At 37.9% G+C, this 9,550-nt stretch overlaps 2 protein-coding genes across 3 annotated transcripts; one reads left to right on the forward strand and one right to left on the reverse strand.

The window, feature by feature from the left end:
- Positions 1-352: 352 nt before the first annotated feature.
- On the reverse strand, positions 353-961 carry LOC102012415 (chromosome unknown open reading frame, human C11orf71). The gene is given in 2 exon segments (XM_005415374.2): positions 353-479; positions 482-961. Coding segments are annotated over 2 exon segments (381 nt in total). The 5' UTR covers positions 786-961; the 3' UTR covers positions 353-402.
- A 46-nt stretch (positions 962-1,007) lies between these two features.
- On the forward strand, positions 1,008-8,979 carry Rbm7 (RNA binding motif protein 7). Of its 2 annotated transcripts, none has more exons than XM_005378157.2 (5): positions 1,008-1,194; positions 2,103-2,265; positions 2,884-2,971; positions 5,425-5,518; positions 7,344-8,979. In XM_005378157.2, exons 1-5 carry the CDS (start codon positions 1,099-1,101, stop codon positions 7,710-7,712), a joined length of 810 nt encoding a protein of 269 aa, XP_005378214.1. In that variant the 5' UTR covers positions 1,008-1,098; the 3' UTR covers positions 7,713-8,979. The 2 variants fall into 2 exon arrangements, with proteins under 2 accessions (XP_005378214.1, XP_005378215.1); XM_005378158.2 differs by having other exon boundaries at positions 5,428-5,518.
- The last annotated feature ends 571 nt before the right edge of the window (positions 8,980-9,550 follow it).

Consider the following 9,550-nt stretch of genomic DNA (forward strand, 5'->3'; position numbering starts at 1 on the left):
GGGGGTGGCGGTGGTGGAAGGCTAAACCAGTTTAAGAAAAAGGAACACTTGTTTTTTTTAAACCAACCCCAGTTACAAGGAAGAGTCTCAGGTAAAGAGGAAGACAGCTATGGAAAGAAGCTCGAATTACAAGTTTCAAATAAAGGGAATCAATGGTCAAATTATACGATTGTTGCTCAGCTAAAAAGAAAATCCCTTCTATCTCCTTCCTGAGCTACTCACTCCGGCTACATCAGGATTAATAGTAAAGTTTTCTTTGAGTTAGGCTGTATTACAAACGCCTACATACACTTTTTATAATAAAATGAAAGTACATCTTTTTAAAAAATAAAACTGCAGTCACACCAAAAAATGACTTTAAAGTAGCCTTGTTCGCAAGCTAAGCAAGGGGAAGCATTCGTTTTAGGCTGAAATTCGAGTTGAGACCCCTCCAAATGCCATCAGAGGCTGCCGCAGCACACTTCCTAACAGACGGAGTCCACCCTAGGGATGGTATAAGGAGAGAATCTGATTGCGCCGAATCGCCTTCCACCCTTCAGTTTTCTTCCCTTTATAAGGAGGGTCGGATTCCGGACGCCAGGCATTCTTCGGCCGTGGGTCCGAGCGCTCAGTCGCACGGCCTGCGGAGGTCCGGGGTAAACCAGCTCAGGTCTGCCAACGAGGAAGCTGTCTCCAGAGACCATCGCCAACGCCAAGGCCGCCTGGCCGAGGTCGCCGTGCGCAGGGCGGTGGGCCACCCCGTTCCCTTGATCGCCGGCGCACAGGGTCGCATAGTTCAGGGCCATCTTCAGACACTGCTAGCAGTGTCTACGTTACGTCCGTAGGTCAGGGAAGCTTCTTCGCCGCTCCACAGATCACTCCAGCCGGACTCTACGGCACAGAGCCCCTACCTCCGACGCCATAACTACCGCCGGGCCGAAAAGCTGCCGTCAGCCTCTACGCAGGCGCACTGCGCGCGCACGCTCACACCGCCCGAGCTCTGGCGTGACAGACGTTTACGTCACGACGCCTGAGCGTAAGGACGTGGGGTTTTCGAGTTTGCGCAGTCGCTGCGTCGGCCCGACCCTTCAGCCTCGGTGGGGAGGGGGCGACGTTGAGATGGGGGCGGCGGCGGCGGAGGCGGACCGCACTCTCTTTGTGGGCAACCTTGAAACTAAAGTGACCGAGGAGCTGCTGTTCGAACTCTTTCACCAGGTCAGTGGTGGTTGGGGTTACCCCCGTGGCGTTTGGTTTTCCTGGTGGCCTGGGGCCTGGCCCTCGGCCCGCCCCGCTGTCCTGGCCGGAGCTGGGCTGTCTGGGAACGGAGCGCGCGCCTCGGAGGGGGGAAGCGGGCGTCGCTGGGTGTCGCTTTATTAGCAGAACCGTAGGTGGTTCCGTCCCAGGCTGACGACCAAAGGTGGTGGAGGAGCCCGCGATCAGGCGTTCTCGTCGTGCAGATGCGGGGTCCTCAGGGACGTAATAATGCGCGTGGGGTCTTCGTGGAGCAGTGCTTTTGCGTTTTCCTCTTTCTGTGGTCTTTGTAAGATGATTTGTCTTTGGTGCGTCTAACTCCGACGATACACTATTTCACTTTCTCTGTGTGTTGGCGCCTAAGTTAGTTGCAAAATTGCAAGATTATTAAACTGTTTCGAAAACCAAAAAATCCTATGCAGAAAAGCAGCATAGTAGTGTTCTGTATTAAAATGTGTGAAAATTTTGAAATATCCCTTTGCTCCCAGCCCAGTTACACCCGTAACTGGTTATGTATGAATCAATCGATACGAATGGAATTTTTAGCCTGAGAAAGTCACTTCCTCCTACTGTTGACACTCTGTTTTCCCATGGAGTGGGAAAGTGATATCTGTTGGTCGCCTTTTTAAAACGTTCTGTGGTGTGAAGTGTAAATTCACGGAGTGCGTTTTTAGCTCCTTATGGGGCTCGTTCTCCAAATAAGTTAATCTAATTGTCAGGCATAACGAAGATTTTCATTCTAACCAAAATGAAAAGCCGTTTTAAGTTTCTGATGATGCGTCTGTTTTTTCAACTCTGTGTTCTCTTTTATTTGTAAAATTTGAGTATTTCTCTGAAATTGCCTTATTTAAATTCTCAACACTTTTTTGTAGGCTGGGCCAGTAATAAAGGTGAAAATTCCAAAAGATAAGGATGGTAAACCAAAGCAGTTTGCGTTTGTGAATTTTAAACATGAAGTATCTGTTCCTTATGCAATGAATCTACTTAATGGAATCAAACTTTTTGGAAGGCCCATCAAAATTCAGTTTAGATCAGGTAACTCTTCCATGATAGGGGGAGAAGGGTTGTTTGCTACTATGTTTATCTGTTTTTAAATTTATTATGCAGTTTTAAGTAACCTTTCTTGGGGTAAAATACTTTCTTAGCCTTCATAAATAGTACACTTAATCTCTGAAAGTGATTTACATTGACACATGGGTTTTGAAGATTAAAATTTAAAACTGTTTACAATTTTTCATTTTGGCTTACTGAAAATACCACATGAGCTTTATTAGAGGCATTTGGGTTTGGATTCATGCTCTTTAAAGCAGCATGTGTTGTTTTCTGAAAGTGCTTATCCTGGCTGCTTGTAAGTTACTTTCACAAATTTTAATTCTTGATCATGTAAGGGTGAAACTTTCCATATATTCTGTCTTACAACTTAGTGTGAGGATTGGAATATGACCACACTGCATATTTATACACTAAATAGTGCCTTGTTTGGAATGCTTTGTTATGTATATCTGGTATTACATACTTTGAAAGCTATAAAGAAGTTCATAATAACTTGAAATTTTTTTCTTTTAAACTTTAATTACTCCTCTGGAGTGATTTGGGGTGGGGAGGCATAGGTTGAAATTAAGTTTTCTATTTGAATTCTTGAAATTATTTTAGGAAGTAGTCATGCCTCACAGGACATCAGTTTATCATATCCCCAGCATCATGTTGGAAATTCAAGTCCTACCTCTACATCTCCTAGCAGGTAATTTTTTTTATGTTCATTAGTCCATATTTGCTGTACATACTGATTACATTCAGTGTATATAGCACATCTGAATTCTTTTTGCTTCACCTTGACCTCCTTTCCCTCTATACTCTCTCTTTCTCTAATTCCCCTTCCCAGTGGTAGGTGATCTGACTTCCTATTTTGTATTATCTTTTATTTTCCTCATGAAATTATTTATGTTTTTGGGTTTTTCATGTAAGAGAAAATGAGATATTTAAGTTTGTATATCTGATTTATTTCACTTAATATAGTCTCAGGGTACATCCATTTTCCTACAAATGACTGAAGTTATCCTACCTATGGCAGAATAGTACTCCTTTGTGTATAAATACCATATTTTCTTTACCTGTTCATCTGTTGATGGACATACAGGCTGCTTCCAAGATTTAACTATAATGAGTTGTGTTATAAGTTTAGGTGTGCGTGTAACACTAATATATCTTGAACTCTTTTGGGAAGATACTTAAAAGAGGAATAGCTGTGTCAAATGGAATTTATAGTTTTAGTTTTTTGAGGAATCTCCATAATGATTGTACGATTGTACTAGTTACATTCCTACTAGCAAAGTAGGAACCCACCTCAGACTTCTCCATACTTGCCTGTGCTTGTTATTTGATTTCTTGATGATAGCCGTTCTTTCTGGAGTAAGATGGAATCTCAGTGTTGTAATCTGGATTTATCAAATGGCCAGTAATGTTGAACATTTTTCAGTGTGCTGGGATTCACATGTAGGCAGTGTGACCTAGCATTGGTATTGACATATTGCCAAGTGCAGCTTTAAGTCTAGATTAAGATATATGTTAGGTATATATTTTGTGACTCTATTTAATTACTATAATTAGTTCTTAAGTGAACTAGAAGAAAGTACTTGACAAAATTTTGGCAGTAGGAGATGATACAGATGAGGAACTGAAAGAACCCAGCGTAACTAGATCATAAAGAGAGTACAGAGCAGTAGGTGATGTTGATGGAGACTGGATGGTATCTCTTAGAATAGGCTATAATTAAGATTGGGGGGATTTTATCCTAAAAACAGTAGGAAGGCATTAAAATGTTTTAGGTAGGTTAATGATAGGAAGTTTGTATTTTACAGATTTGTTTGGTTGCAATGAAAGACTGGTTTAGAAGGGACAAGAGTAAAAATAAACCATTTTGGAAACTGTTGGTAGCAAAATACTGGTATTAGCAAGAAAGTTACCTAAACAGGGTTGCAAGGAAGTAGAAAGGAAGTTATCTGAACTAGGTTGGTGATTAGGATTAAGGAGATGTCGAGAGCAGGAGATAATTGGATGGCCATAAAGAGACAGTGGAGGGGGCTGGAGATTTAGCTCAGCGGCAAAGCGCCTGCCTGGCAAGCGCAAGGTCATGAGTTCGGTTCCCGGTACCGGAGAAAACCAAAAAAAACAAAAAACAAACAAACAAAAAAAGAGACAGTGGAGGTGGGGTTATATAAGCAAGTGAAAAAATACACAGGTAAATAGTTTTAATCAAAGTTACTATGCATAATATAAATTGAATAATGGATGAAATAATAATAAAGTCTTAGTATACAGGTATATACCCTGGTTTAAGAAAAACCAAGTTAATTTCCTATCACCTTGTCTGAAATTTTGTGGTGTTTGTATTTTATGTTATTTTGTAAATGCATGTTTGTTAATGTTTCATTCTTTTATCGTTAAAATAAATTTAAAAAAAGAAAAGCCAAGTTAAAAACATAAAAGAGAACCTCTGCTTTTCTACCCTCCACTGGATCTTTAATCAAAACTATATGACAAATAATTGGTTGTTACCAGAACTATTCTTTTTTCGTGTGTGAGTACATGTCTAACCAGTTTCTCAAACAGAAAAATGTCTAAATTTTATCTCTTCTTCATTGTGCTTCCCTTGTCCTTCGTAACTAGTCTATGGAATCCTTTCCATTTTAATTCTCTGTCTGGGCTTGTGCATTAGCTCAGAGATTGGTAAGTTTGTTGATGAAGGATCGGATGGTTAAGACTTTAGACTTTGCAGGCTGTACAGTCTCTGCCATTGTAGCACTAAGGTAGCCATAGAGAAAAGAGCCTGCAGTGTTCCAGTAAAAACTTTGCTTTACAAACCTATCTGGCCCACTGTAGTTTGCCCAGCCCTGCCCTAGCCCTTCCCTCAGCTGAGAATGTTTTGTCTCCAGGTAAGTTTACTAATCAGCTTTGACTCTTAAATGTCTCCTTCTTAGCAAGATTGTCCTTGATCAGCCAAGCTGAAATAGAACTTTATTTTTCACCTCCCCTGGATCTTTTAATTTTACATTGTATCACTTATAATCATGTGACATTATCTGTTTGGTTCCTCTCCTTGTCTGGGTCTTACTAATTGTCAACTTTGAGAACTGTGTCTTGTTGACCGTTAGAGTTTAGTAAATACGTGTTGAATGAATGATTGTGTTTTTTTAGCAGATATGAAAGGGCTGTGGATAGCATGACACCATCATCACAGATAATTCAGAGGTCATTCTCTTCTCCAGAAAATTATCAGAGACAAGCAGTGGTAGGCTAATATTTTTTTACTTGACATGTTAAAATGAAATCATTCTTAAAATATTCATGTTATATTGTATAAATGATTTTAATTTTGTCCGGTTGGAAATTTTATTTCTAGGGTGGGGGGCATTGGGGGTCGAACCCAGGGGCACTCTGCCACTGACATATAACCCTAGTCCTGTAAAACCAACTTTTATTTTGAGATAAGGTCTGAGTTTCCCAGACCACCTTTGAACTTGGAATCCTGCTTCAACCACCTCAGTAGCTGGAGTTCCTGTGTATGCCACCATGCCTGAAAATTTAACATAGCCTCAAAGTTTTATTAGACTGATCTTTCTAGATTGAATAATACTGTGTTTTAACTGGGCTGACATGTATGCTTAGAAGACAAGATAAATAGAAAACTTCATTTTACATGTATATTTGTCTTCAGCAGTACTTACTGTATATATACAAATACTTGCAGATTCATTTCCTGAAACTCTTTACCTTTCTTGAATCATAAACTTATCACAGACTCTAGTATTTTAATATACTTGAGTTTTCCAGACATCACTACATGACTAAGCTTAAAATTTTAGCTGTGTTTTTATTATTTATTTGTGTTTGTGTGTGTGTAATTCTAGGGATTGAACCTAGGACTTTTATACTGAGTTATATCCTCAGCCCTTCTTGTGCTTTGAGGCAGGGTCTTAGTGAGTTGCTCATGCTGGGCTGGAGCTTAAAATCCTCCTGCCTCAGCCTACCAGAGTTCCAGGATTACAGGCATACACCACCATAATTGGCTCATATCTATCTTTTTCTATTTCAATTTTGTTTCCACTCCTTTACCACATCCTCCTTTTTTTAAAAAATCTTCCATAGTTCTTACATTCATTAATTCCTTTTTAAATTTACTTTGCCCAAACCACAATCTCAGCTTATGGTCCCCAAACTTTCATATTGTATTCATCTGCAAAATGCTACCTATGCACAAGCAGAATTTGGGAACCACTGACCTAATAAATTATCATGCTTCTGTCCAAGTAATGTTACCAACCCTATTTTGTGTCTTTTCCCTACTCATTTACTTTCCACTATTTGCAAGTTGTCAGACTTTTTTAGCTTAGTAATGAGAAATTGCTATAATCTGATTCTAATAAACCCTTCTAGACTTAGATTTTACTGTTACTTCTAAGATCTGTAACCTCTTTCAACTAGAATTACTTGCTCTTGTTTAACACCATTTTGTATTTTCCTTTTAATTTTTGTTAGCCGTTTTCATTCCTTGGCATATCTCCTTTTTGAAATATTTTCCTTAAAATACTTCATTCTTTTAATATGCAGATCGTATGACACCTTTATGAAGCATTTCCTAGTGATACTGAGCTTTCAGTTTTTTTTTTTATTTTTTTTATTTTAGAAATAAAAGGAGGAAAATACTAACAGATTGACAACGTTTTACAAAATAGCAAAGGATGCTTTCAGTTTTTTATATGTTCATTACATAGTGATTTGTATTATTATTATTTTTTATGAACTTTTCCTTTCTAAATTATGTTCTTCAGAGCAAGGGGTAATATTTTTGTGCAAGTATCTTTTAGGTATTCTTTCAGATGAACAGAGAGATTGATTGTATTGTATTATAGTTACATTTAACTTATGATCCATCTAGGCCAATGATGATGAAGCTTTTATAGCTTTAGTAACAAACAGTCCACTGTGGCACCGTGCTGGAGGTTTGCCACCACCGGTCTAGGCTCTTGGGTTAATTATGACTAAGTGTATGTATAATCAACTTTGATATCTAGGAATATTTGCAGTTAATATCTTTTCTTTTTCTTTTCCTTCAGATGAACAGTGTTTTGAGACAGATGCCATATGGAGGGAAATTTGGCTCTCCACACATGGATCAATCAGGATTTTCACCATCAGTTCAGTCACACAATCATACTTTTAACCAGTCTCCAGGCTCCCAGTGGCGCCAAGATACATCACCATCCCAGTCCCAGCGTAAAATCAGACAGAATTCTCATCCCTACCTAGCAGACAGACATTACAGCCGAGAGCAGCGTTATGCTGATCACGGGTCTGACCACCATTACAGAGGACACAGAGAAGACTTCCTCTATGAAGACAGGAATCATGATGGCTGGAGCCATGATTATGATAACAGAAGGGACAGCAGTAGAGATGGAAAATGGCGCTCATCTCGGCACTAGCAAACATTAAAAGGACGTTGTTTTTTTAGGGTCATTTTAGGCTCTTTTTGACTAAGTTGAGCTGAAAATATTTTGAAAAACTGTACAAAACAGTTTCAAGTTGTCACATTTTTTAAACAATCTACAGTTACCATTTCATAGAGAAATGAGAAAATTTGTGGTTCCAGTTTTATTTCACTAGTAACCTTTCACCTCAGGGTTTTATAAAGAGGAAAGGGTTTTACGCAAAAGAAAGTGCCACAGTTCCTAATCATTTAGACAGCTTCAGAAGGGTGGAGTGTATACCAGGCATGATTAAAAAAATAATACAACGTTTAAATTTAAAAGAAGAAAATTATAGTAAAAGACACATTGTTATAATGCCATGGCAGCAATGTGTCTTTTGCTGTAACAGTTTTAAAATCTAAACATTCCCGTATACTTTGATCAGACCTCAAAGATGGTTGTATTATAAAGCAAGTATTTTAATTTTTTGTACTGCAAGAAATTTTGTGTTAAGTGAATCCAGTTTTGGTGGGTACAATATGAAGTTTAAGTTGATAGTCTCAGATGGCTATTTTGTTAATAAATTAGAAAATATAATTTTTCTATGATTTATTAACAGTTTCAGGAAGTTACTAGTTGTTAGTAGATAAATAATTTTGGTTAATTTAGAGAACTTAAGTATAAATTCTGTGACATGTTCTTACCCTATACAAGTATAAATCTACACGTGCTATTCTAAAGTTTTAGAAATTTTTTATTAAATCATGTTTGCTGTATGACTGGTCACTCAGGAACTTAAGTATCTGTACATGAAATATCCATAGGTGTATATTTTTACATGGAAAATTACAGTATTAATGTTAATTCCCTTTTTCAGGAAGAACAAAAATAACAATGTATACTCATAAAATGGTACAATGTTTTACTGAAAGCATTCGTTTTCGAAAAAAAAGATTCATGAAGTTGTTATGTGCTGCCTCTCTCACTCAAACTTCAGAAATTTTAACATTTTCCAAGTGCCCAAGACATGTACCAAGGATACATTTTGTTATGGACATTGTACAAGTTGATTTTTGTTTGAACATTTGGAAAGAATTTAATGTTAACATTTTTCTGCTTTTAAAATTTTAAAATCCTAAAAATTTTATGTATCAAGATACTGTTTCCCTTCAATTGCAGAATTGTTTATAAAATTCACTAGTTGAAAAATTTGGATCCTTTTTTAATAATAATCACAGCATTTGTACTGTTACTTTGTAATATATTAAAATATAAAAGGAAAGGATGTGTCTTTTTTTTTTTTTTCTTTCGCATCATTGTATTAGCAATATGTTTCTATTCAATGATGTTTGGTGTTAAGATTGCTGGTTCTGGGCTGGACGTGGTCAGGAGGCTGAGGCAGGAGGATCACTGATTTCAAGGCCAGCCTGATCTACATCGCAGAACCTTGCCTTAAAAAACAAGAACAAAAGCCAGGCGTGGTGGTGCGTGACTGTTGACTAATCCCAGTATTGAGGAGGCTGAAGCAGGAGGATCACCATGAGTTCAAGGCCAGTCTAAACCACATCGTGAGACCCCATCTCACAAAATGAAAACAAATACAAAAACCCAAAAAAACTGATTGCCAATTTTTTTTTCGGAATACTGTGTCTCTTTTGTAGATACTGAATTTGATGCTTTTAGAATTAGACCATTCACTGGTCTCTGGCATAGTTTGGAGCATTGTAAGCCAAATTACAGTCTTTAGAAGTTTTATATATATAGTCAGGTTTTCTGTTTCTGAGTGTATTCAGTTCTGTGTCTAGATAAATACAGCTCTGTAACTACTCAGAATTAATATGAAAAAGCATAAG

This window comes from Chinchilla lanigera, unplaced genomic scaffold, assembly GCF_000276665.1.
Source record: "Chinchilla lanigera isolate Chin_1 unplaced genomic scaffold, ChiLan1.0 scaffold00011, whole genome shotgun sequence".
Taxonomy (NCBI): Eukaryota; Metazoa; Chordata; class Mammalia; order Rodentia; family Chinchillidae; genus Chinchilla; species Chinchilla lanigera.

Bases quoted from the DNA above. Each gene is read 5' to 3' on its own strand.
- Rbm7 (XM_005378157.2), top strand. From the start codon at position 1,099: ATGGGGGCGGCGGCGGCGGAGGCGGACCGCACTCTCTTTGTGGGCAAC. The intron at 2,266-2,883 runs GTAACTCTTCCA...AAATTATTTTAG, and splicing joins CAAAATTCAGTTTAGATCAG to GAAGTAGTCATGCCTCACAG. The intron at 5,519-7,343 runs GTAGGCTAATAT...CTTTTCCTTCAG, and splicing joins ATTATCAGAGACAAGCAGTG to ATGAACAGTGTTTTGAGACA.